Source organism: Trachinotus anak, unplaced genomic scaffold, assembly GCF_046630095.1.
Source record: "Trachinotus anak isolate AG129_WGS33_773 ecotype Australia unplaced genomic scaffold, CSIRO_AGI_Tana_v1 ptg000024l, whole genome shotgun sequence".
NCBI lineage: Eukaryota > Metazoa > Chordata > Actinopteri > Carangiformes > Carangidae > Trachinotus > Trachinotus anak.
The window spans coordinates 5,451,634-5,478,004 of record NW_027273875.1 but is presented as its reverse complement, the minus strand read 5'-3'; the positions used below and the strand labels follow the sequence as shown (position 1 = coordinate 5,478,004).

The following is a 26,371-nucleotide window of genomic DNA, read 5'->3' as shown; positions in this document are numbered from 1 at the left end:
ATGTAATTTGCTCGTTTTTACAATTCAGTTGACTAAATCAGCAACAACTGGTCATTTCAGTTTGGCGTTTTGACTGACCAGCTCTCCCTGTGGTTGTCTATGTTTTACTCAGGGGGTTGGGGGTTGTGGATGTGCGTGTGGAAACACTGACCCAGTTTCATTGGAAAGGGTGACTGGGGGAGGCAGTGTGTGTGTGTGTGTGTGTGTGTGTATGCTCTGGCATGGTGAGAGCACTATTTAAAGGAACAGGGATTAAGAGGCAACAGCAATATACCAAATTCTTGATCGCATGGCTCCTGACACATGACTAAGCAAGCAAAGTCTATTGTATGATTTAGTCTTGTTCCTTTTATTTCTTCTAATTATTATTGTAACATCCCATGTTTCTGAGAGTATAAGCACTGGTATAAATCTTTTTATAACAATACCTCAAAATCCCTCTTTTATTATATACTTTCACAAACACAACACATACCTCTGGATACTTGTATATACACACAGAAGACAAAAAAACCAACCAACATAAAGTGTCTTAGTAAGGTATTGGGCCTCCAGGTGCCACCAGAGCAGCTTCAATGCTCCTTGGCATAGATTCTACAACTGGAGGGATGAAAACTATTCTTTCAAAAGATATTCCCTCATTTGGTGTGTTGATGATAGAAAAGGTTCCTCATAATATAAAGTTGATAACTCAGAACATCACTATCTATCTATCTATCTATCTATCTATCTATCTATCTATCTATCTATCTATCTATCTATCTATCTATCTATATCTTTTAAGAAATTGTGTAATTTCTAATATTAGGATTGCTTAATATCTGTGGTCTGATCTGTGGACTGTCATATTAGTTGTCAGTCAGAATTAGCCTCGCCACATCAATACACCAGCATCCTCCACGTCATTGGTCGCCAAAAAGTCGTGCATAGTCACATGACTGAATAATGCCATTAAGCAGCATGGTGAGCCAATGGCCTGCCCCATCACCTGACCGCTATTTGAATACTGATGCTCCCTCTCTGCCGCCACATTGGTGCGCCTTCCTGTGTTGTTGTGTCTGACATTGTCTTGAGTGGGAACATCATCCCAGCGGGAGATTTCTGTAACCAGCCCCGGCGATCGAAATGTCTTCACTGCTGAAGCCGTTCTCGGTGCGTGAGGGGCCGTGCGAGAGCTGCGGCGCCAGGAGAGAATGCCCGAGCTCGGCAGCACATCAGCAGCCTCCATCCCAGCGCCTGACCGCCGCGGCGGGGCTGGGCTCTCTGCCGGCCCACCGGCTGTCGTACGCGGCGAGGAGGAACCTGGCGGCTGCTGCAGTCGGAGGGAGGAAAATGACGCATCCCGGAAAGGCTATCCTTGCAGGTTGATTTTTTGCAACGCAGATATTCAGCCTGCAGATTTTTTATTTTTTAATTTTTTTTTTTTTGTACCATCATAGTCGCCTATTGCTTTCTGCACAGCACAGCCTAATCTCAGCCTGTCGCCCATTAAAGCTACCCATGCAGAACTGGGTCAAAACGCACTCAGCCAGCAGTGATGCTACAGCACTTGCATGATGGAGTCGCATGTATTTGTGTGTCCTTTCTGTATTTCTTTATTATTACGCTGACATTTTCTTCCTTTGAATCATTGTTTAAATATCTACAAAGATGCTGAAAGGTTTATGCTGCGTAAAGAATATAGGCTGGTACATTCAGCAGCCCTCAGCCATTCCTTCCAGTTTAACAAAGGTAATGCTGTATAATCACATCACAATAGAATTTGATTAAAATAAAGACACTGTATGCCAGCAGCGATCCAGCATCAGCATCAATGCAATTGTTCAATCTACGTTTTTTTTTTTTTTTTTTTTACACTGAAGTAGAAACGCTGGCAAGTTCTCCTCCTGCTCGCAGAATGTTCCAGAACAACTCTGCACAGTGAATCAACAAATCCTGACACCGGTGTTTCTCTCCTTTTCCTCCATCTCACCCAGGTGGTATTGCAGGAGGGATAGAGATCTGTATCACCTTCCCCACAGAGTATGTCAAGACCCAGCTGCAGCTAGATGAGCGAGCCAACCCACCGAGATACAGAGGGATCGGTAGGTCACTGGGACATATATGAATGCTGACTGACTGCAGGTTTGTGAGCTTGTCCTCTGCTGGGTTATTCACACCTGAATGCTGTGTGTGTGTGTGTGTGTGTGTGTGTGTGTGTGTGCAGGCGACTGTGTGAAGTTAACCGTGCAGGATCATGGGCTCAGAGGGTTGTATCGAGGCCTCAGCTCCCTGCTCTATGGATCGATACCCAAGTCTGCAGTGAGGTGAAGATGCACACATGACATGCAGTGGCTTTTACCTTCCTGATTATTTGTAAAAACACATTAAAAAGACAGGATGGAGTAGAAAAGCACATTCGCCTCTTGCATCCTTTTGGTTTATATATTCAGAGATCGCCAGGGTTGTGTTGAAATGAATTTAACAGTTGACTGATGTCGAAGCAGTGACTCAGCATTTCTTCGTGCTAAGGTTGAAGCCAACCAAATGTGAAGTGCTGCAGCTAATGATTACTGTTGGTATCAATTCATCTGCTAATTATTTTCTGTAATTATTGAATAATCATTTGGTGTATAAAAGGTCTCAAAACAGTGGAGAATGGACATCACAATTTTCCATAGCTCAAACTGATCTCATGAAATTATTTTGTCCATAGAGCCGTCCAAACTCTAAAGATGTTCAATTTAATGTTAAGAAAAAGCTGCAAATACTCACATTTGAGAAACTAGGACCGTCAAATGTTTGCTATTGTTGCTTAAAAAATTAGAAACGATAGATAGGTGCTGATTAATCTTCTGTCAAGTCAACTAACCAATTAATCAACCTTACTACTACTCACAATGTTACTGATACTGCCACTGAGTCAGTTGTTTGGAGCCAGAAATTTCCAACAACAGATGGATGGATTACAGTGGAATGCATCAAACAAATGTTCCCCTATCATTTTCTTATTCTGACCCTTATTCCCAGATAGCAAAATAAATCTGGCCCGTACTTGGGCCACCTGCTTCTTTTTTTCTGGTACAGTATGCGCCTGGTTCCACGGCCCAAATCTGGCCCATATACAGCATGATTGTCAGATGCCACTTCCACATCTGGACCAATTCTGGCGCACACACACAAATCTTCTGGCTGTTAGTCAGTTACGGAGGATAACAGCTGGACTCTGCCCAGATGTGGAAGAATATGGGCCAGACTCGGACCAGGGTATATGTTGGGCCATAAGTTTAATTTTGCTGTCTAGATCTTGAATGTATCACCTTCCCTTCTTTCTCTCAGGTTTGGCACGTTTGAGATGCTCAGCAACCCCATGCGAGACGCTACAGGTCGGCTAGATAACACACGGAGCCTCTTGTGCGGGTTAGGAGCAGGGATAGCAGAGGCCATCGTGGTTGTTTGTCCCATGGAGACGCTGAAGGTCGGTGGAGCTGGATGCTGTTTCACATCTTTTACTATAGGAAGCTGTTTCCACGTCTGTTTCGTCAACGCTGGTCTGAATGAATATATCTGATAAAAAGGATTCTTCCCTTTTCCTCCAGGTCAAGATGATCCATGACCAGTGTTCCCTCAGACCACGGTACAGAGGCTTCTTTCATGGAGTCAGTGAGATTATCAGAGAACAGGGTGAGAGAGCAGGATGGATTAATATGATCTGAGGGGCTAAATGTTTAAGCAGTGGTTACAAACTCTATCCATAACCAGCAGTATGTGTGTGTGTGGTTTGTGCTCTGTAATAACACTGTTTGACTTTTTAGGTGTGAGGGGGACGTATCAAGGTCTGACAGCAACTGTGCTGAAACAAGGAACCAATCAGGCCATTCGATTCTATGTGATGAACTCGCTGCGCAATTGGTACAAAGGTGAGAAAACCTGCTTACTGCAAAACAAAATCCAGTGTCCCTGTGCTTTTTTTTTTTTTTTTTTTAAACCCAGTCCAAGTCCTTTCTCTGTCTGATTGACTGATGTATTTTCCTCTTCCTTCTTTCCACTCCATTAATCCAACTTTTGGATTTGGCCTCAAAGGGGATGATCCCAGGCGAGAGATGCACCCAATTGTCACAGCGATGTTTGGGGCGACGGCTGGAGCTGCCAGTGTTTTTGGAAATACGCCTCTGGATGTGGTGAAGACCAGGATGCAGGTAGGAAACCCATCCTCTGATTTTGTTACTGTCCCCAGGTTTTCCTCTTCAAAGACAGTTATGTTGTTTTTTTAGGGTTTGGAGGCCCACCGCTACAAAAACACAATGGACTGTGCCTTCCAGATCTTAAAGCACGAAGGGCCACAGGCGTGAGTAACCCTGATCCTTGGTTTGCACGGGTTAAGTTTCCTCTACTGCAGACGAACCACCTAAGCTCATCTCATCGTGTCCTCCCCGCAGGTTCTACAAAGGGACAGTTCCCAGGCTTGGCCGTGTGTGCTTAGATGTGGCCATAGTCTTCGTCATCTATGAGGAGGTGGTCAAACTACTCAACAATGTGTGGAAGACCCAGTAGAGGGACCACACAGTGGCAGACGTCTAGAGGGAAGCACAGACCAGTGCCTCATGCTACGCACAACTCAACACCTCTATTCTAGCTCATTCTAGCTCTCTGCGTCAGCCAAGAGCAGATGACACTTCATCTTGACCAGTTTCCACTCATAAAATAGATTGATTCGCAGGACTTCTCTAGACACACTGATAATAAGGAAGGGAGAGTGGCTAGTTGCAGTAAAACAGCCCTGTTTTGCATTTCTCTGCTTTCTCTCTCGTGGCCAGACTTAGGAATAAAGAGGGATCATTTTATTTTGTAGGACAGGAAAAGACAAAGTGAAATGAAGGTGATGTGTTGTTCTGTGCACCGGGCCAGATTTGTAGACTCACTTTCTTGAGTCTTATGACCAGAAACACAAGTATACAGTGTTTAGAGAAGAAGCACAGACAGGTATTACTAACCAAAGGTCTAAATTAGAGGGCAAATGAAAAGGGAAAAAAAAAAACTTGTGTAGGTTACAAAAGAGATAATGTGTATGTCTAATGTTTTAGATTTCTATGATTGTTGTTACTGCACATGTTGTAGAGTGAACACTTTGTAATGAAACCATAAACGTGTCTTCTGATTCACTAAGTACTTACTATACTGAGGGGAAAAAATGGAGATGCCGGACGCAAACAAGCCCGCTGCAGTACTTCAAAACGTCTGTACAGTACTTCAACACATCTTGGTGTTGTAATTGGTTACTTGACTGTGCTTGTGGCATCATCACACTAAAGTATTCACAGCATTTCCTCTCCGTGTCCTGGTGATGAAGTTCAGATACTGTTCATTGTGCATTTCATGGCCGCTGCTGACAACAGAGATGTGGCATCTGTGCTATTACACACCGACACACAAGCTGGTCTGGAGTCAGTACCTCTCCTGCAGAAAGTTTGAACCTGGCACAAGTTATCATTAAGCGCATATCGTAGGAAACAAATCCATATGTAGCACAATCTTCACGCGCAGTCTTAAGAGTAGGAGATAAGAGTCGGTTTATCAGAAGGGGTTGGTGAGCTCATCAGTTGAGTTACGAAGCTATTCAGTAGACCCATGCTATTTCAAGCCAGGTGTGCTGCCTGAAATTTACAGGTGAATTCATGTCTCCACATGAGGTGACAAGACGTAAACATGTCAATCTGTGTAAGCCATATGCACTTACTGATGCACTCATCCTTTCCTCTGCTCTGATATTATGTCACTTTTATGTTCTTTGTTTACCTCAAGCTGACATGCATCGTAAGTTCTTTGTACGCTGACAAAATTGTTCATTAGCCATCTTTAAAGGCATTCATTGTTGTCTAACATAGTGTTTACATGTGTTGAACCCCCAACAAAGGGAAAGCAGATATGTAAGAGGCTTGATAACAACACAAGTCCTTAAGCAGGGCTTGGTTTTGATCGACCTAGTTGGACCACACAGCCTTGCAGAGGCCTTTTGCTCCTCTTTGCCAAACAACTTCAGTAGAGTCTCCAATGTAATATCCCTGATATTACATTTTAAACCAAGAGCAACAGAATAATGATTCATCTTTATGTCTCTACTGTTTTTGTTTCATTAACAAAAGCACATTCTTACCCCATAGAATATATGTTTCTGCTTTTAATAAAAAGGCCAACAGCATATGTACGTTTTGCTACAGCATATCCAATCTGGCATGATCAATCACATTCAGAAGATCCTCTCGGGCAGATTGAAGGATTGATTTGTGCTGAAGGAAAACTGAAAGCTGCTGGTATGGCATCAGGAAGAAATCTTGTTAAAAGAATATCAAAGTGTGATTTACATGCTCAGATTCGGAAACATCATTAGACATGACATGGTTTCACTGGTCTCAATAAACTTGAGCTTATTTAAACCTGATTTGTACAATGGGAAATGTGTGTATGAAGTGTAAGATGTAGATACTGTGATGAGATGTGTGTTTGTGAAAAGTAAAAGTAAAATCAGTTTGGAGCAGATTCTACCTTCAGCAAATATCCGGTAACGCACAAAGGTTGCTTCTTAAAATGAGCTTTTAGAATAAAGCATTCAGTGATGTATAATAACTGAACTAAACATTTATCTGTAGATTTAATTTCCTTAATGATATTTCTACATAGAATCTGTTAATTATTTGGAAGTGGAGTAAAAGAAAAAACTGGCAGCTGAATGCGGAATATAAAATCTTTACTAAAATGCTGACGCTGGTTTTTCCACACCGGGATGTGAATCACACAGTCCAGAGCTGGTGACACTTGGCTTCGGTGCACCGGCAGAAAAATCAGCAGGTTGAGGCTTTGCTGACCACAGGAGGGAGGAGATTAAAGGCTGAAGGAGCAGGGGCGAGCACCATCGGCATTAACATCACAGAGGAAAGTATTAGCGCTCCCACCTGTTGTCTCCCCAGTCCACCTGTCACCTACAGGATATAGCTCATCTAGGAAGGCTTAAGGGGGAAGGAGGGGACAGAGCTAGGGCACATCAGAATATAGAATATTCACTGTATTCAGAAATGAAGGAATTAGGTTACATGTTCATTTTTAAATACATAACCTTGTTTGTGGTTTCTGCATCTGGGGGTGAGGTCTTTACATGTCAGGACCCCTGATGTGTACAAAGCAGTATGTACATGAATGGAAACCCTGTCATAGCTCAAATCTGAGACACTCCACATATTACAGTACAGACTCTATTCGCAATGATCCCAATGGATGGAGGTTGACATGAATATAAAGTCTCCACTTTTACATTTCCATTGCGCCAAACACCTTTACAATCACGAATGTTAATCAGGGCTTTTGCATCATGACCAGACTAGACTTCCTTGACACAATGCCACTTTTGACAGACGGTGTAATGAAGCCAAACGGGGGATTGGGAACGGTCTAGCCACCCTTGCTCCAGCTGTCATGTTTCTTGACAGCAGAAGATGTGAATCCTTTGCCAACGTTAGGAAGGAGAACAGAGGTGTGGCTATCTTCTCCATCTGGAAATGTACAACACAAGGCCAAGTGGTTAGGGGTGAGGAAACACTGGTATTTAACTGATAAATAGATAAAGAGGCTTCTCTCAACTCACATTCTGAGACATTTGTCTTTCCCGCCACTGGCCACCCTTTGTCCATCAGGACTCCAGTCCACTGCATAAACCTAAAGACACAAGAATCAAAGCAATTAGGGAAAAAAATACAGGACTACTGTGTCACGTTGTGAATCCTGTGACATCTTTCCTTCCCTCACCTCATCAGCGTGACCAGGTAGGTCCATGTTAAGCTTTCCAGTCTTGATGTCCCAAACCTTCAGCGTGCTGTCACTGCTGCCACTCACCAGCAGCCTGCTGTCTGCTGACCACGCCACTTGATACACAGATGCCACATGGCCACGCAGGGACATTAAGTACCTGCGGACAGAGGAATGATTACACACTGACAGGCAAGCAATTTGGCCTTAGAGCACCCTCACCTGGACAACAGCAGTATTACACACAGAATATTTATGACACCTTCTAAAATGCCAGACAATTGTGGTTGACGGAATTTCTCACTTTCCAGTGCGTCCGTCCCAGATCTTAATGGATTTATCAAATGAGGCAGAGGCGAGGAGCCTGGTGTCAGGGGAGAAGAGCACTTCGTTGACCAGGGCGCTGTGGCCGGTCATCCTGGCCAGAGGCTTCTTGTCTTCTGCAGGGTTCCACAGGAACAAGGTGAAATCATCTGAGCCAGACACCAGGCGCTCAGGAGCTGAACCCTGCAGCAGCAGAACAGTAAGGGTAAGGAACTGATGCAAGGCGCACACAGACTTGAACACGTCAGTGCATCACAGCAGTACTCACCCTGACTTTATTATATCTCTGCAAGGCTTTCTCCTTGAGCTCTTCCACTGTGGGAGAAAAATGCTCGTTACATGACACAGAATAGCAAATGTGTTTCTCAGATGGTGTCTTTATCAGACCAGAACAGGCAAGATGAGCTCCCAATGGGATTTTATCAAAAGACAGTGGCGGGTCTTACATGATCCGGTGAGGTCCTGCAGGTTGACAGTGGCAGTTGCGGGTTCAAAAGCGCCAGTGCGCAGGACGTAATCTGTGCTGAGAGCGAGGGTGTTCACCCAGTGGGCGTGACCCTGCAGAGTCCTGCACTGGACACCCTGTATCCACAGACAGACAGACAGACAGACAGACAGACATCAACACACATCAAAGACTTGCTTTGCCACACATATGTGTTCTCCCTCTCATTCAGCTCATTGTGTCCGTAACAATCAACATTTTGTCAGCCACACACACACACACACACACACACACACACACACTTACATCTTTGGCTCTCCAGACTTTGACCGTTCTGTCCTGAGAGGAAGTGTACAGAAGTCCATCTCCTCCCCACTTCACACAGGTGACTGACTGAGTATGTCCAGTCAGGATCTTCTCACAGCGTCCCAGCACTGTGTCCCAGATGCGAACTGAACCGTCCTTAGAGCTACTGGCTAAGTACCGACACTCTGGGTTACTGAAAGGGAGAGAGAGGGGCCCGATCACAAAAATGCAGTTGAGTCTTCCACTAGCTTCTGTACCTGAGCACATGCTTCTTATTTAGCATTTCTTTTGTCTGTCAAATAACAATTAATTTATTAGCACACAACAATAGCACGACTCCAGTGTAACTCTGCCAGCATGTCACTGCAGGTATTTAAAGTCATCAGGATTTGATTATTGTCCACATCCATAAAAGTCACCAACTCTGTCTTCTAAAGTCATTTTTACTTCTGTAATCTCTGCTGTCATATACGCTGTTCACTCTCTGTCCTGCTGTTATTACAGACTTGTCTGAAGCAGCCACAGCCCCTCGACTCATCTCTTCTGTCAAACATGTTAAGTTTACCCACAACGCTCTAGGACTTGTGTGGAATCATGGCTTTAGGGAGGCTGTGGCTCAGGTCATTCCCAGGAGGAAGTTGAATTGTGGACATTGTGCCTATGTGGTACGTGCGCTAACCAATGTTAGCATTAGGCTGCAGGGGCACCTCATATTAGATTCTTTTTTGAGTAAGGCCATCTTCCAAGGCTGGATTTGAGTTGTTTACGTTGCTGCAAAGGTCAAAGTGATTTCAAATGTTGTTTTCTTATTTTTGGAACAAAACTAAGAAGTTCTTGTTTCATTTTCCTGTCTATGTAACAATGTTTTAATGTACTATTTTGGTGGTTAGTGTGCAAGTAACTGAATTACTTTGTCATTTTGTACTAAAAGGACTTCATGGAAGGGCTGCAATGACTCCTTTATATTCAAATGTTCAAGTAAAGCCATGACAGTGAGCCAGCATGCACAACACGCAAACCAAGACCCTGAAACTCAGGGAAACCCCAACGGAATTCATCTATTTTATTATTTACATCTGTGACATGTCAAGATGTTTTCTAGGGAAAAAAAGCCTGTAGTGGTTCTAATTTTACAGTTTCAAAGGTTAAATACATCAGTGCAGAAGCTGTGCTGTGCACTGATGGGATTTCAGGTGAGTGCTAAAATAACAGGCAACAATTTACTCACAGATGTAGAGGTTCCCAGCAGAGCCAAGTGATCCACTTAGTGTGTCCTGTCAAAGTCTTCCCCATCTGAGAACCTGTCACTGGATCCCAAAGACAGATCTACAGGACCATCACCACAAAAAGAAAAAAAACAACAACACCATGTTCATTGGATTCACCTAACAAACAGATCAGACATGTGTATGTTGGTAGAAGCCTACCTGACTGTTCTTGCACCCTGAAGCCAGTTTCTTGCCATCGGGTGACCAGGCGATGCTCAGTACCCAGTGTGTGTGTCCTTAAATAAAGCAGAATACAGCTCAATGGTGTCTAAAAGCGTTAAACTATCATTTGTATTTGGATGTACAGCAGATCTTGATGCCCTACAGAAGTGTCTTCATACCTCTGGCAGTGTGGTGAGGCGTCTCAGTTGTCAAGTCCCAAAAACGCACTGTGGTATCACCTGAACCACTGGCCAGATATCTAAAGCATACAAGAACAGCTTAATTAACAGTATGTCTAGTCTTACCCATGGGATGTGTCTTTAGAACATCATTTCTAGTTTATTCTAAATGCTGTTTTATCATAAGGGCTCTCTGATGAATCATAACACAAGGAAGCATGTAAACAGAACAAAGAAATCCTGTACCAGCGTTACTCACTTGCCGGTGGGGCTGAAAGCAGTTGAGATCACAGCTTCTGTATGTCCCTGTAGTGTGCTGGTACAGCGGGCCACAGCTCGAACCCTGAACACAGCCTGAGGCTGGTACACAACTGGCAGGACCTGCTCCGTCTCAACCCCAAGAGCCTTCACACAAGACCCCAGACTGGACACCACCTCAGCCTCTCCACGCGCAAAAAAAGCCAGTGGTATTGGCTCTTCCTACAGTTAATGAGAGCAAAAATGAGATATATTCACTGGACTTTAAAGTTCAGCTTTATATGACTTTGATAATGTGACATGTCTATGAGAGGTTAAAACAGAAACCAGTTTATGGCCTTTAAGAGATGAGCTCTTTGTGGGATTTACGTTTTCTATAAATTCAGGAATCATAAAATCTGCATTTGATTACTTGAATACTGTTACTTAGATCTGGGATTTACCATGCATGTTTCACCATGGCAACTGTGAGAAATGTGTTCATGACTACAGTAAGTAATATTGCCATAGTAGCATATACAGTATACAGTAATACTTTCCACTGTGAAACACTCCATTTAAAAGTGAATATTGTAGATGTGTGAAAACACTGGCTTAACATATATGACTGCTATGTTGTAGATATTTTAAATGTGTACGTCCCAGCTTGAATTCTATGTTTGTGTTGCGTAATGCCAGCCAGTTACCTTCTGTAGCAGTGCATTGCAGACCAGCTGTAGTTTGTCTGGGGTGATGTCTAGAGGCACATCAAAAGGTGAACCCAGGACCTCCCCTTCCTCATCCTGAAACTGGATCAGGATCCGCTCCACGTCCTCAGTCGTCATCATCTGTTTAGTTTAGATCCAAATCTGACAACAAAAGAGCTTTATATAGATGGAGGTATAAACACAGGGTATACTTGTTTCCATACTGTAAATTATGTTTAGTGCCCTATAGTGTTGGGGAAATCTCATAATGCTAGTTCCCTGCTGTAACACATAACTTAACAAAATTATAGTTATACAGTAAAAGTGGACAGATAATGTTGTAAATGTTGGGTCCATGTAAGAGTCACTTAAAGCCCAAATCTTGAAGTATTGACATCTTGATGCATTTGCATCAAAATAGATTTTGCAGAATCCACTTCTCTATGAGGTGCTGTCATTTCTCAGTTGTCATGAAGGCAACATTACAGCTAGCTAAACTAGGCTACCAGACAGAAAATCCGCTAACTCACTAATGTTTATTCAGACAACAGGACAAAGAGCAACACACTGCAGAGCCATGTTTAACACTGTTATTGCGATGATCTGGACCAAATCGCATCACCTGAAATGAACCGTTTGGCGGTTTACTTTTAGCTAGCCTATGTCAACCATAGTCTACGACGTAAACCAATAAAGCTAACTCCGCTAGCATGCTGTTCAGCCAGCATCTCGGACACCCTGTTACCTTTAGCAGCGACCGCAGGACAGAAAAACAACCATCCAGTTGTTAGCGCAACTGCGGTCAGTTTTATATGACATTAGACTGAGACACACATGTGTTAAAACTTTACCTTCAGAGAGGCAGCGGTGTGTTAGGCTCCCCCACGTGTGTACCACCGAAGAGCCTTTAAGTGAAAGATGAGCCAGGAAGCTGAAGTTGTCAAGTCAGTGGACGAAGTCTCGCAATGAACTATGGGAGTGTGGAGCGGCAACAGTTTCTTGCTGGATTGCCTTGCTCATCTCCATTTTTATTATATTTCGGTAAGTTTTCTGCGCGATATTTGCACGTTTCATTTTTTTTTTTTTTTTTACGAGCTCAGGATTTGTAATTTATTATTATGAGAAAAGGTTAAGGTGTTTATCAATTCAATTTGAGAGTAACACATTCTTTGTCTATCCTATATATCTATATGAATATGAGATGTGTTTTTTTCCAACAGTGTATTGTGGAAAATTTAACATTAAATATTTAACATCTTTACTTGCGTGAACAGACGTTTTTTTTATTTGTTTGTTTGTTTGTTTTTATAAGATCCAGTAAACAGGTAACCTTATGGGTATGTTCTTCGATGGTTCTCCAAAAGTTACACCTGAAGGGTTACACCTATAAAGAATGTTCTAGGGACGTTTGTTAAAGGTTACATTTTCTCAGCTTTTAGCTGAAAGTTGCAAAAATTTTACCTCCAGAGAACCTTAAGGGAACGTTCCCAAAAGGTTCCTAGGGTTTTACATTTTAGCAACCGTAAGAAATTCTACGGTTGACAAAAGCAAATAATTCTGCATGCATATACAAATATGTATGTTACACACTACCCCGTCTTTCTAGGTTGTCCTGGCTGGGAAACCGTAACATACTGTATGTTGTCTGTATTTGTTGACATTTTGGAAAAATCTAGCACGCCAACTTACCTATAACAGTTCATTTTAGCTATGCACCATTGGATTTGCTGACAATTAATCAATTCATTACTTTGATACTGAAGAATGAAGGAACTGGATGATTTTTGGGCAAGTTCTGAAGTGTTCCAATAATCGTCCCTTTGGTTAAGGTTCTCATGAGTCATGAGATACCAAAGTCATAATTTTAGATAATTTCTTCATCAGGTTTTTCTGTTGTGTGCTTCCATAACCAGAGAAATACTTTTGTAAATTTAATGAAACCCCTCATTTTCCTAATAAGCGCCACTGCAAATCCCTGAACTGTGACAGAAATGTAAAACAGCTGTGGAGATGAGTAGAGCTTACTATACCTTAAATTTAAATTAAGCCTAATTTAAAGATATTTTGAACTGGGAAAGTGGGACTTTTGGGTCATACATACCGACCACCTCCATTAAAACAAAAATACTTTGGTTTCCCTGAAAAGGGTTAAAACATTTGCACCAAGAGGAAAACGGAGCAAAAGTCCTGCTTTCACGTTTACACAAAAGTGACTGCCATCACAGATGAACTTGAAAGGCATTTCCAGCACTTTCCTTACGAACAACATATATCTCACAACCACAATGAAACAAACAGCCTTAAATTGCTGATTGTGTTCCGTTGCTGTGATATTATTCACTCTGTCAATTAGTCAACCAAATATACAAAAGTTCACTTTAACACACATGCACACACACAAGGAAATTTTGACACTTGTTTTTTTCTTTGACAACAATCATTATTTTTTGCATTGGAATAGAAAGTCATCCTGTATTGCACTAATGTAAGAAACTACAGTCAAGAAGTTTAGAGCAAGACAGATAAATAATTCATTCAAATCTTCAAATTCCAGGTAAATTCAAAATATAATCCTATTATGATTCTCTTCAGAGCCTTTGAGGCTGTCATAATACACATTAGACTTATATTACCGCATATGCGTTACACATGTTTTTTGTAAAGAACTCAGATGACTCAGAGCACCTCAGTGCAGAAGTCCACATCAACACCCACATCTGACATTAAACATTCTACGAGGGATTCATGTGCACATTGTATTTCAAATAGTTCTTTCATCTTCATCATTCCACCTTAAGACACTTAGGTCCAGTAGCTGGTGCAAATAACTGATCGTAAGAATTTAAGACAGTACAAAGTAAAACAGCCTGCATCATCATAGAGCTGTCTACACTACAGTTCCCTATGATTGGCAGAGCTTTCTTACACTTATTGTACAGCTCTCTGCACTTATGTAGACCAAACCAAAACATAAAAATGTATCTTCAAATACTATTTGACCAAGGACTTATGAACCTGCACTACTTTCAAAGACCACACTTAAGCAAGCCTTTTGTTTTTTAAAGCTACTGTGTAGTTTGCCATGCTTAATCTTCTATTTTCTGCTCTAACAGGCGAAAAAAGGCCTGTGGTGGTCGGCTGCTCATTACAGCGATAAACCTTTTTTTTGCAGAGAAACTGCTCCACCAAGAGTGAATCTGACTTAAGGCGAATTCCTTAAAGGCAAAAGACGGCAACAACAAATTAAAATTTCCAGTCCATGTGATAGGACAGCGTGGTGGGCCATTATTTAATGACTGATCCATCTTATCCAGTAAATACTGGAGTTGATCTTGAGGCATTTGAAAGTCTGAATCAGTCAGTGTGAATTCGCAGGGGAGAGGAACGTGATGTGGCGCTGCGGTGAATTTGTTCTTATTTGTTGAGCCCGTTGATGCTGTCAGGAACGAGGCCTTCCATAACGGCACGTTTTGACTCCAGGATCTGCAAGATCAAAACAAAGATTTTGATCCTTAAACTCACCAGCCCACTGACACACACGTTTAGATACACTTAGTGTCCTCTTTATTAGGTACACCTGTACAACTTATTGCAATACGACTGCTCTGCCGTAAATTCTACCTTTACAAATTTTATGTTTAGTTTTTGTTGAAATTGTTGGAAATGTGAATATTCAATTATATGTTTATCACTGAGGTCATGGTTGTTAATGGTGGTGACATTATACTGAGAGGTGTTTCTAATTTTCTGTCCATCCCCTACATACATGATGGGGGGTGGAATATCACCTGTAACACCTCTGAATATAATGCAGTCCACTACAACACCACCAGCGCCTATGACCTGACTGCTAATTACTATAACATCTCTATTAAAAAGGCAAACAATTACTCTCAGAAACAGTGCTTTGTATTATTAACCAGATTCCAGTGCTAGTCGAGCGTCCTTCTTGTATTTCTGGCATTATACTGACTGTTAATTAGCACAGACTGAAGTGTTGTAAAGAAAAAAATAACACAATCCTCTTCTAAGTGAGGAAATGATAATAAGGTACTTGGAGATGATGAGGTAAAATCATGATGCGGTAGCAGTACACTCACCTGGAAGTTCGCGCTGAGGCCGATGATGCTTTGCATGTTTGTACTGTAGTAACCCAAAATATACTGTCCACTTAGCAGAGGGATCTCATCCTTATCCACAGATATCTGCAACCGAAACACATGTGTCTCTTACTGAATGCCTGCACTCACACTTTATTTTCATCGTAAGCAGTTTCTAAATATAATACGAAAGCCCCACTTTCACTTTACCTGTATGACTTCATTTGTCTCTGGCAGCTCTTTCTCCCTAACCCAAACAAAGGTTTCATAGTCGGTCGCACTCTTGAATCCCACCTGCAGGGCATCAAACCCATTAGTTCAGAGCTGTATATTATTGTTTGTTTATTGTGTTGTGTTGTGTTTTCCACTCTATGTCAGTCCCAGTACCTTGTACAGGCCAATCCAGTCCCATGTGGAGGACATGAAGTCCTCTTGGACGGTGTAGTTAAGAAGTGCATCCTGGTCGGCGCTCCATACACCAACAGGAGTGATGTGCACCAGTGGTGTGTCAAAGAACTTCCTCAGCTGTGGGGAAAAAAGAGGAGGTTTTAACAATGTAGAAAAAAATGAGCAAGTTTACATGTATTGATTAACAGAACTGAGGATCATAAAGCGAAGTCTGCTCTCACCTCCAGACTGAAGGTTGCAATGACAGGCTTGTGGTCACTGACTCCGTAACTCATGTCACTGGTGTATTTATCCTGGGTGACCAGCAATGGATACTCATCTTGTCCATCATCAGTAGAAGTTGAAGCCTTCTCATCATCATCCTCTGATGGTGGGGTTTTGGGTTTAATGCGCCAGAGGATCCGATCAGTCCAGGCTGGTTTCCTCTTCTTACCACTGAGCAAAGCAAAGGCGAGTGTTGATACCGCAGACTGAAAGTGAGTTGAAGTCTCCGTTTCCAATGCTTACCTGATATATCAAATATCTGTCTGTGCAATTTTTATTCTTAGACAGAAATAATGGAAATGATGCTGTTAAAGAACACAGACACACACACACACACCGATGCAGTGCAGAGTTATACAGTTCCTACAGTGTAGCATGCTGTGGAGAAATGATGGATATCAGGAGTGGACATTACCATCTAACTTGGTATTACAGCTCATGTCTGCACACACTCACTATAAAAAAAGCAACACATCCATTATGCAAGAACAAACAGTGGGGTGCTGGGTGCAGGGGGGAGCTGTCTCATGAATTTGCAGATTATGTCTGAAATTCATCAAGGTCATTATGTTTATTAAACCCCTTTGTGTCGTGTCATTTTCATCAGTGTCTCCAGTTGTTTGGTGATTGTAGGTTATGTGTACATAACCTAACTTATGTATTTAACAGCCTAACAGGGCATATCTATGGAGACACCCACCTTGGCGGGTCTAGCTCCCTGTACCAGGCCCCCAACCAGACAGAGAGAAGCCCCCAGGTGAGGGAGGTGAGGAGGAAGAAGAGGGTGGTGCTGCAGCGCTGCAGGGGCCTGGGTCTGTACATGGTTAGGGGCAGTGCCACAGTGCTCTTTCTGAGAGAGACACATACATGGTGCCAGTGTCAGGAATATGACTCACAGCAGGAGCGGCTCCCAGTTTCATTAATACATCAGGGTTTACTGCTTTGGCTGCTTTGTGCTTCCTGTTTAGTGTGTCTCAGGGGTTTAATTTCAATTGACAATGTGGTGGCGAAAGCTTCAGGAAAAAGGAGACATGGTGCAGGGACTAAGAAATAAAGAAATGTGGGGCATGCAACACAAAAGAAGTGGTGTGTCTTACTTAAAACCAAACCATGTCTTTGGAGAGCTGAAAGAAGAGCACAGATGAAGTTTGGGTGCATGTTTGGGAAGTGTGTGTCCATGTTGGTGAGTAATATACTTGCTTGAAGCTCATGTTACCTGGTATCATAGGTGTCAGAGTTACGGTCAAACTTGTAGGTGGGCTTAAAATTTAATGGCCCTTCCTCAAATTCCTGCAGGAATGGTTCTTTCTTCTTCATCGTGATGAGCTGCAAAAAAAATGAAATAAATTAGCAAGTGTGCATTGTAGAGTGTGTGTGTGTGTGTGTGCATGTGTGTGCTCATGTCCTCACATCACCTGGTCTTTGTCCCACAGCAAGTTAAGGCGTCCACTGTTTATGGACGAGCGGAGGAAATGCAAGCCATGGTCTGCAATACGGAAGTTCAGGTCGCCAAACCAGAACACCACCCTGTGAGAGAGAGAGAGAGAGAGAGAGAGAGAGAGAGAGAGAGAGAGACGGCGCCTCCTTTTACCTGCCGCACAACAACCCTCAGTGCATATATTTCACAGTGCAAATGTGTGCGTGCTGACTTGTGGTCCAGGACATGTGGGGTGTCGGTGATGTCAAAGTCTTGCGCCTCCAGGATGTACTCAAACTCATCGACGCGCTGCAGAGCGTAGTTCATGTGAGCTGCTAGGTGGCAGTTGAGGAAGCACACCATGTGGCCGTAGAAGGAAAAACGCGTGGACACTCCTCCTTTATTACCCTGACACAGATAAACAGAGGAAGAAGAATACAATGGGCGAAGTGAAAGGTGAAGAGGATTTCCTGAGACTCTCACAATAGGTTTAAAATCATATATATTTTTTAATCTTTCAGGAATAATCAATGTGGACTAATCATAATTTGAAATATAGATTCATTTTCTTGCAGTATTGACAAGAAAATTAAATATAGTATTTTGGAAACCACTTCTGAATTCCATTTTTTACCACAAATAAAAAAAAATGTATTTATTCATTCAGACGATGTTTTCCCTTTAACTTGGATTATACATTAGACCATTTGTCTTGCAAGTGTTCACCCCAGTGCACCAGATTTACCATTGTTTTTGATTACATTCAGTCGAAGCTGTTGCACATTCCACTAAACAAACACAATGGGCCTTTCATCGTGTCTTTCAGCTCCACAGGAACTGATGCCAGTGGGATTCCTGGTGGGCAGTTTTAAAGTGTTGTTGTTTGTAAGGTTCAGGGCCGACCACTGCTCCCAATGTGAGTTCATACCCAGTATCCAAAGATGCCAGTACGAGTGTAGGTGGTCTGGATGTTTCTGATGTAGGGCAGGTGGATTTGTTTGGCAAAAACCAGCAGCAGCAAACCCTGCATCCTCACTGATGTGACCTACACAGATAGAAACAGTCAGAGATTTCTATTAATCATTTTTGAATTTGTTCTTTTTTTGTATCCTTATTTTTTTTTTATTTTTGTTTTTATTACTCAATAGATTTTTGATTGAATCATATAAATCTAACATCATAAACTCTATAATTGTATTTATGAGAATATGTAAATGCAAAACACAAAACATTGCATTAAGATAGAACCAAATACAATGAAATGCTAAGAATCTCAAAAAGTATGGACACAGTGTAAAAGTAGTGTAACACAGTGGTTATATAAGTTGTACATACTTTTTTTTACACGGGCCTTCAGGATATTTATACCCGCTGTTTAGCTACACAGGTTTCTTTACACGCTGTTATTTATACCACTGCACTCAGTGCTATTTCCCTTTTCCTCTCTCTGTCTCTCACCTTGACGAATCCTCTGGGTGCCAGTGTGTCCATGAAGACGTGGCTCCAGGAGTCCTCCGCTAACAGGTCTGAGATGAACCTCACAGGGGCGGCGTTCACCTCCTGCAGGCTGACACACACCAACACCAATGGTTGACAAATACTGCCGCATCCGTAATCCTGCTGCTTTGCCTCAGTTTGACAACATAAATTCCAGTTTCCATATGTGTGTTGCTCACCCAATCACGTAGAGATCTGTCGGGGGCTGGACATCCAGTTGCAGCAGAGAGGTGACGTCTTCAGGAGGCTCTGCTGTCGCCACATTCCAGGTCACCATGTGCAGCCTGTCAGTGTGTGTTTTGTGTTAATGACAGTAATTGAACAAAGTGATGGAAAAACAGAAAATATTCACAAATATCAGTTACATTTCCTCATTTTCCCTAAAGTTTTAATCACACTAGACTCAGAGTTATTGTATTCATATGTCCATGACTAGTAATTTACTTTTTTAACATCCACATTTTTAAAGTCATACGTGCTTAACTGGAAACCACTTAAGAACTGTTAAGATTCAGACGTCCAGTCAGTTTTTGCACCTCTTGTTCTTAATGGTTTAGCTTTTACGACATGACTTCTTTCTTATGTGGTGCTGAAGGCAAGTAAGTAAAATAAGTTTTTGATTTTTGATGAACACTTCCTGTATGGGTGTGTGTGTCTATGTAAACTTATATATGCATGGGTAACAATGCACATGTGTCAACCTGAATGCATCTGTGGGAATGTAGCGTCCGCAGAGCTGGAACGCTTCATCCAGCGTGCGGGACACTTCTTCGCTGGCTTCATCGTCAGAGCTCATGTCCTCGATGCAGGTCAGCAGCTGGGACAAACGCTGGCGGAGGAGCATCTTGGACCTCGAGCCCTGAGATGCTGAGCTGCTCATGCTGTCTGAGCGCACACGTGGACTGTCTGTCAAGTAGTCCATCTTTGGATGTTAGACTAAAAAAAGGTCTTCCTGGTGTTAGCTTTGTTGCCTACCTGTTCTACAGGTCAGGGAGGTTATTTAAGATTACTCAAATAAAAAATCCAGTGGAATAAATGCTTGGATTCTCCTCAGACTTCTCCGGTTGGTTTGGTTGCAGCCATTTGATGCGAGAGGCCTCCACTCTGTTCAGGCCACTGGAAGTAACATGAGTTGTTTCCTCGTTAGTCAAATCTCTCTGCATTTGCTTCAGACGTCTTCTGCTTTAGGTCCTCCAAACTTGCCAGGATGAAAAACTCAATAGCCCAGAGTGAAGTGCGTCTGTGTTGGTGTAGTCCTTTCCGTAGCAGAGTCCTGTGTGGTCATGGAGCGATGGAGCGACAACTGACAGAGCAGTGGGGTCGACTCAGGAATGTGGGCAATAATGAGTCCGACTATAATCGCTGGCATGTGAACGTGTGTGTGTTTGTCTTTGAGTGTGTGTGTAGTCACAGGGAGTGGAAGAGGAGGACTACAGGCTGATCCTCCATCTTTGTAAGTATTGTTGCAAGACTTGGGCAATCAGTCAGATCTGTAAGAGGTTTACTACCAGCGTTTTCTCCATCAGCTGAGTACACTGAACAATGCATGTAACCCCTCAATTAATGCCATGCATTAGTGAGGACACATCAGCGCACAATAGCATTAGCTTCTTTTGGCCTCAATCCAGTCTCTCCTCATATAGGTGAAAGGTTATCTTTGTAAACCCAGAGAGGGGCAGGGTGGGGGGGTTAAATGGAGTTTTTTAAGCTCTGATACTGATGCTTCCTTTTTTCTTTCTTTTTTTTTTTTTTTTTTACATAACAAAAGCTCAAATAACTGTAAATTATTGTTTAATTCTATTGTTGCACCACAGTTAATAGTGGACAAATTACACCATAGACTTGGAGGCTTATAATACATGAAGCAATTGGCAAGTCCAAAACGTAAATGGTTTAAAGATTTGAAAACCATGAACATGGTGAGATAATACCTTCAGCTCTAGATTAAAAGTTTAGTTTCAAAGTTAAGTAGCTAGTATTGGAAAATTTGTTGCTCTGTAAAAAAATTGATTAGGATTAGAAACTATAAGTTAACTCAAGGCTCTGACTCATTTAAAGATCCTATATTCATTACAATAAAATGATTTTCTACAATATTTGTATGGTATTTTGAAATTAAATTTCTCATAAATTTTCCTCAGCAAACTTGCAAATTTAATTATAATTTGAAATTAATCATATTTCTTTATTTTGGGGGAGAAATTGCTTCATTTGAGAAAAAAGAGGGATGGAATCAACCTTGGAGCAAAGAAACTACCAGAAGAAATTTGCCCTTTAAATCAAAAATGTTAATCTTGGCTTCCCAGTTCTCCTTGCCACGTCATGTAACAGTGTCACATGCAGAGACTTAGGGCACATTCTTTAGCAAGCAGAAGTGTTAAGTGGATAACCGACGGGGGTTTGCCGTTCCAGTGAGAAATGATGAATAGGAGACTATTTAAGTTTTATCATAGAGCCCTGCAAAGACTCAGGACCATAAGCCACAAAGCTTGGCTGAAGCCTATGAAGGTTATACAATTTATACAGTTATACAGGAGAGTTTTCTGGACTCTCTCTGACCCTACATACTGTCGTTTCTGCCTGAAGTCTATGTTTTCTTTCACAATTACTTTCATCACCATTTTGTCCCTCTGGCTCCTGGACAAAGAAGAAGAAGAAGAAGAAAAAGAAGTCTGAATGGAAGAAAAAAGTAACAGGATACTAATCTTACCTGCACTTGTCTCTGCCACCACTTCGAAATCTTCCAGTGCTCATTTTCTCCCCTGTAGGCAAACACAAACACACATATGCCTAAACAAAATGTAAACAAACAGGAAACACACATACCAAGCACAATAATAGACTGGAGCCCAATACAACAGACAAAGACAAACCTGACAGGGATGCCTGAAAGTCATTTCTGAAATGGCTTTGTAATCATGTCTAATCACGGTTAGCTTCACCCATGTTAAAGTGACAGTGCCCTGAAGGTCATATTTAAAAACAGAAACACTTTACGAGAGAGCCATTTTAAAATCAGATTTATTAAAAGGCGAGGAAAAGGTTCCTGATGTCTAAAAGTGATTTAATTTTTATACACTATTAAAAGGTAAATATCTGGCTGTGAGGTCCTATATCGGCTAAAAACATAAGGGTGCGGTGAAAATGGGCCAATAACAGCCTACTAGGAACACTACAAAGTATAAATATCAATATTTGTTTAAGTATGTACAAAACGAGCCTGTAGTTGGCCTGTCTACCACTGAAACCCAAAGCAGAAAAGCCGTATTTTGAGGCCTTTGCACCAAATACAGTTGTGACAGACCTGGGGGCAGCATAACCAGCTGCAAAAGTTTAGCTAACGTCCTATTAGCAAACAGCCGCAGCAGAGATGAGTGAAGCAGCGGGACGCTGTCAGGGTGAGCAAGGCTAGCAGTGCTTGCCCAGCTCGTTTCTGTCATTTTCATGGAGAGTGCTGGGCAGGAGCGCCGTTCTCAGTAACAAATCACTGTAATATTATTACTTTCCCCAGTAATGAGTAGCGTAAGGGGTTACAATTTCTAAATAAGTAATCATGTTACCGTTACTAACCCTATCAGGATTGCATTACCAGGACACAATTAGTTTTTTGTCCTAGGTAGGCTAGCTTATGATGACTTTCTTCTGTTGAGGTCCTGGAAAGCAAAGATGTGCTTCTTGCAGCTGCTAGTTGTCCGAAGTTCAAACTCTGATGGCTGAGAGATGAGGGCAGGAAAGAGATTTTGAGGGAGCTGAGAGCTTCTGACAGCTCCTGCAGAGGAGCCGGCCTCTGTGTCCACCTCCACAACCAGCCATGATGAAAGAGATTTTTATGCATTTGAGACAGAGTCCAAGGACGGCTACTCTGCAGAAAAAGAGGTAATGGACTGCTTGAGGTCGAGGGGATCTGAGGCTGAGGCTGAACCAGTTCTCAAATGTCAAAAACATTTACGTGAAGTACAAAACTCCGACCCCGTCTAGCACAACCGAGGAGCGGCTTTTTAGTTTAGGAGGTTTGATGCTCATCCCGACAAGGAACAGACTGTCTGGAAATAGCTTTGAGAAGCTGCTGTGGGATCATTATTTAACTTCTGAACATCGTGACCTTATTTTATATGTCATGTCTGCCAAAATAACAAAAGCTTAACTTAAGCTACGGTATCACCCTAAATCTGCAATTTGATATGAAGCAAGAAGTAAAGTAGTATGATTACTTTTAAAGGAGTAATAAATAAAAAAGTAACTTATTACTCTTTCTGAGTAACTTGCCCAACACTGTTCATGGGTATGACCGCATCCCATTGACAAAGGCTGGAGTTTGTCAAGGTGAGAGGAAAGCAGCTTAATTTGGAGATTTGCGCGTGTGCACTGAGGATAATCCTGGGCCTTTTGACTGATTATTACCTACAGCGAAAGTGTTTTCGGCAAGCTGTCCTTGAAACAGTTTCTACTGTTCTGAGATCAGCTATGATATTGCGCACATTAAACCCATGCGCAGACGTGTTTGGAACCTATACCACATTATCCGATAAGAGGCAGCAGTCGCAAGGAAAAAAACAAAAACGAGCAAATTACACCAATTCATCATTTCTTGTAAGATCTACAGTAACTTTGAGGAGTTTGAGACAGAATATTGTTACAGGAATGGAGCAGCTTCTTTCAGGAATAGATCAGTACTTATGTTTCGTGCATAGCGGGTGAGAGAGAGAGAGAGGTGAGAGGTGAGAGGTGAGGCTGGCTACCTGAGCAGAGAGTTAACTAGGTAGTCAGCAGTCAGCAGTACAGGTGTAAACGTAGCAGTGCAGTGTATGTGCACTATAGGCTGTTTGTCAGAAAATAAATGCGACGACCCCTCAAGACCAAAGTTCCCGCATGTTGTTGCTTCCCAACTCCAGTCCAGACGATGAGCCAGGAAAGGTTTAACAACCCTGAGGCTGGAAAATACAGGACTTTTAGTTATTTTTCCTCCATACTGCACATTTGGTATGTTTACTGTCAGTTCAGAGGAATAATCCTAAAACAGGGAGGAGAAAGGTGAAGGTGTCCAGGCAGACAGGTTGCTTGGTTCTGCTTGTGTGTTTCTGGTCACCAGAAAAATGTAGGCCCAAAAGTCACTCACCTCAAAGCTCTGGTCTGGTCTCCACTAACTCCTGAAGAAAATATGTGGCTCTTTAGCAGCTAGATGCTCCGCTATGTTTACCAGCTAGCCACTTGCTAATTTTGTCTTGTTTGGTGCTGAGCAGGTAGGCTAGCATACAGAGCTGCCTGCTGCTGGTTAGACTGAACCAAAACAGTAAAATTGTGCATTGTAAACCAAAACAATGCGCTTTAACGTACTAAAATGTCAATAGAGCAGTGGAACATAGTCAACAGACAACACTGTAACTATAAAAACATTGTTTGGTTGCGTTTTAACCATGCTGTAACCACACCAATTGTTTGTCTGCCTAAACCTGAAACACCAGAACTTTAGTGCTAAAATATTTTAATACTAAAAGTCCTAACCTTAAGATAAACGTTTGACCTTATGGGGACCAATTATTAGGGGTCTATCAGGTAAAAGCAAGTTCCCAAAATTTGACTGTGTGAAAGGGTCTTTGTCTCCACAAATGATTAAACAAATAAACACGCACACACACACACACACACACACACACACACACACACACACACAGCTACACACAAACTAATTAAGAGGCTGTTGTCTTAATACCACACTGGCAATGACAAACTTGTAAATAATTCCTGAGAGACTTTCCCTAAAAACACTTCACTATAGTATTTTATGGTTTTCAAAATAACGTAAGGCTCCAGGCATAGTAATCAAATGTAACCCATGATGTAACCCATTCTACCTGCTTATGACCTTTAAGAACCATCACTTCTCCAAACAGCTGGAGAGAAGAAAACTACTTTGAACACTAACACTGGCACTCAAATCTGTTGCATATATTGCTCCTTTTGTGTGAAATCAAATTCAGAAAGAGTTGTAGTTTGGTATAATTAATTAAAAGTCCATATCTTAGAGTTCTTTGTAAAGAACTTGCTGAAAACAAACAAACAAACAAAAAAAAAACACCATCATCCATTAAGTACAGTACCTTTCTTTGTTTGTCTCTCTTGTGGTGTCCGGAAAAAGCTGCAGACCCCGTGTGCAGAGATGATGAAGATCTCCAAAGGGGAGTCAAGAGACTGGATCTGCTTTCCTATGGTGAGTCCCGTTGTTTGACTGTTTCTTCTCTTTTTGGTTCCTGTACTTTGTTCTCAGCTGTTCTGGGTGCAAGGTCCCACACACAACCTGCTCTGAACTTTAAGCGTAACATCGGATCAAGCTATTATCCCAGGTTGGCTAACAGTCCAGGGAATGAGTATTATCTTAATCATGAATGGACATGTCTGTTTATTGAATGTCACCATGACGCATGCCATTTGTTGCATTAAAGCCCTCTTTGTACGTTCGTAAATAATCCCTCACTTTCTTAACAGTATGGAATGTGTAAGGTGCTCTGCTTTATTCTGTGCCATTTCAATGTAAATACATTAAAACTTATAATTTCTCCTTTAGAGCAATAACTGAAATCATTTCTCGTGAAAAGCTCCGGTGGTAATGAAGTGACACATGGCAGCCAAAAAAATGTTTTCTTTTGTCAAGAATTAAAATGTTTCAATACTTAACGGCAAAGAGTTTTGAAAGATATTTTCTTTCCCATAAGAGGCTCATTGTTAGAGCACATTGTTAATTCTCCACACAGTCATATTAGAATCAATAGCTTATTTTTAAAGATATAACATGGCAAGATGTGTGAATTGATCTTAAGAGGTTATTGATGACAGTTTTTGCTACATTTAGACATGAGCCATGTTGACTGTTTCCCTCAGTTTCTAATCTCCATGCCAAGCTAAACCAGCTGCTAGCTGTAGCTTCATATTTATCGATCTTCTCATCTCACTCTCAGTGAGAAAGCAAATAAGCACATTTCCCAAAATGTGCACATACATACATAATTTATCTTAACATAACAAGGGTGTGTGGAGAGATTTTACCATCTAACAGTGCATGCTGGGAAGTATGGTAGGATCATATGCTAGTTTTGTCTCTTAATTCAGTGAGTTGAGTGAACTCTCAGCAGTTCATTCATTCAACTCATCATTTCAAGTGAAAAGACTTCATGTCAGAATAAGTCATGTTTATAAATTCTGAAGTGGTTTAAACATAAAAATGCCAATTTTTGCAAACTTGATATAGTGTACATTGGTGTTAAGTTAATGAGAAAAGATGAGTTG

At 41.8% G+C, this 26,371-nt stretch overlaps 3 protein-coding genes across 7 annotated transcripts; 1 reads left to right on the top strand and 2 right to left on the bottom strand.

Annotated features, from left to right (window-relative positions):
- The first annotated feature begins 988 nt into the window (after positions 1–988).
- On the top strand, positions 989–5,017 carry slc25a1a (solute carrier family 25 member 1a). The gene is made up of 9 exons (XM_071460926.1): positions 989–1,363; positions 1,977–2,084; positions 2,207–2,306; positions 3,319–3,457; positions 3,579–3,663; positions 3,795–3,899; positions 4,063–4,178; positions 4,254–4,327; positions 4,419–5,017. The coding sequence occupies exons 1-9, from the start codon at positions 1,126–1,128 to the stop codon at positions 4,531–4,533; spliced, it is 1,080 nt and encodes a 359-aa protein (XP_071317027.1). The 5' UTR covers positions 989–1,125; the 3' UTR covers positions 4,534–5,017.
- A 1,122-nt stretch (positions 5,018–6,139) lies between these two features.
- nle1 (notchless homolog 1 (Drosophila)) lies at positions 6,140–12,383 on the bottom strand. 3 transcript variants are annotated; one of them, XM_071460923.1, is made up of 13 exons: positions 12,256–12,383; positions 11,405–11,566; positions 10,720–10,940; positions 10,461–10,540; positions 10,279–10,355; positions 10,080–10,177; positions 8,852–9,044; positions 8,547–8,682; positions 8,369–8,415; positions 8,081–8,283; positions 7,777–7,936; positions 7,616–7,686; positions 6,140–7,523 (listed from the first exon to the last, which is right to left on the bottom strand). In XM_071460923.1, exons 2-13 carry the CDS (start codon positions 11,543–11,545, stop codon positions 7,511–7,513), a joined length of 1,440 nt encoding a protein of 479 aa, XP_071317024.1. In that variant the 5' UTR covers positions 11,546–11,566; positions 12,256–12,383; the 3' UTR covers positions 6,140–7,510. The 3 variants fall into 3 exon arrangements, with proteins under 3 accessions (XP_071317024.1, XP_071317025.1, XP_071317026.1); XM_071460924.1 differs by having other exon boundaries at positions 11,405–11,581; positions 12,256–12,356; XM_071460925.1 differs by having other exon boundaries at positions 12,150–12,269.
- A 1,423-nt stretch (positions 12,384–13,806) lies between these two features.
- On the bottom strand, positions 13,807–25,327 carry inpp5kb (inositol polyphosphate-5-phosphatase Kb). Of its 3 annotated transcripts, none has more exons than XM_071461423.1 (13): positions 25,189–25,327; positions 21,801–21,852; positions 19,270–19,374; positions 19,052–19,160; positions 18,522–18,638; positions 17,826–18,001; positions 17,592–17,703; positions 17,393–17,502; positions 16,134–16,347; positions 15,892–16,029; positions 15,715–15,798; positions 15,505–15,609; positions 13,807–14,887 (listed from the first exon to the last, which is right to left on the bottom strand). In XM_071461423.1, the coding sequence occupies exons 2-13, from the start codon at positions 21,842–21,844 to the stop codon at positions 14,819–14,821; spliced, it is 1,383 nt and encodes a 460-aa protein (XP_071317524.1). In that variant the 5' UTR covers positions 21,845–21,852; positions 25,189–25,327; the 3' UTR covers positions 13,807–14,818. The 3 variants fall into 3 exon arrangements, with proteins under 3 accessions (XP_071317524.1, XP_071317523.1, XP_071317521.1); XM_071461420.1 differs by lacking the exons at positions 21,801–21,852; positions 25,189–25,327 and adding exons at positions 17,274–17,300; positions 19,792–20,143 and having other exon boundaries at positions 14,687–14,887; XM_071461422.1 differs by lacking the exons at positions 21,801–21,852; positions 25,189–25,327 and adding an exon at positions 19,792–20,369.
- Positions 25,328–26,371: the final 1,044 nt, after the last annotated feature.

Excerpts from the sequence above, each read along its gene's own strand:
- slc25a1a (XM_071460926.1), top strand. The coding sequence starts at position 1,126 with ATGTCTTCACTGCTGAAGCCGTTCTCGGTGCGTGAGGGGCCGTGCGAG. Across the intron at positions 1,364-1,976 it reads CGGAAAGGCTATCCTTGCAG|GTGGTATTGCAGGAGGGATA; the intron begins GTTGATTTTTTG and ends CATCTCACCCAG. Across the intron at positions 3,664-3,794 it reads TGAGATTATCAGAGAACAGG|GTGTGAGGGGGACGTATCAA; the intron begins GTGAGAGAGCAG and ends TTGACTTTTTAG.
- nle1 (XM_071460923.1), bottom strand. The coding sequence starts at position 11,545 with ATGATGACGACTGAGGACGTGGAGCGGATCCTGATCCAGTTTCAGGAT. Across the intron at positions 8,683-8,851 it reads AAGTCTGGAGAGCCAAAGAT|GGTGTCCAGTGCAGGACTCT; the intron begins GTAAGTGTGTGT and ends CTGTGGATACAG. Across the intron at positions 7,687-7,776 it reads TACCTGGTCACGCTGATGAG|GTTTATGCAGTGGACTGGAG; the intron begins GTGAGGGAAGGA and ends TTGTGTCTTTAG.
- inpp5kb (XM_071461420.1), bottom strand. The coding sequence starts at position 20,012 with ATGGACTACTTGACAGACAGTCCACGTGTGCGCTCAGACAGCATGAGC. Across the intron at positions 18,002-18,521 it reads CTGGCATCTTTGGATACTGG|GGTAATAAAGGAGGAGTGTC; the intron begins GTATGAACTCAC and ends TATCTGTGTCAG. Across the intron at positions 15,610-15,714 it reads AGACAAATGAAGTCATACAG|ATATCTGTGGATAAGGATGA; the intron begins GTAAAGTGAAAG and ends TTTCGGTTGCAG.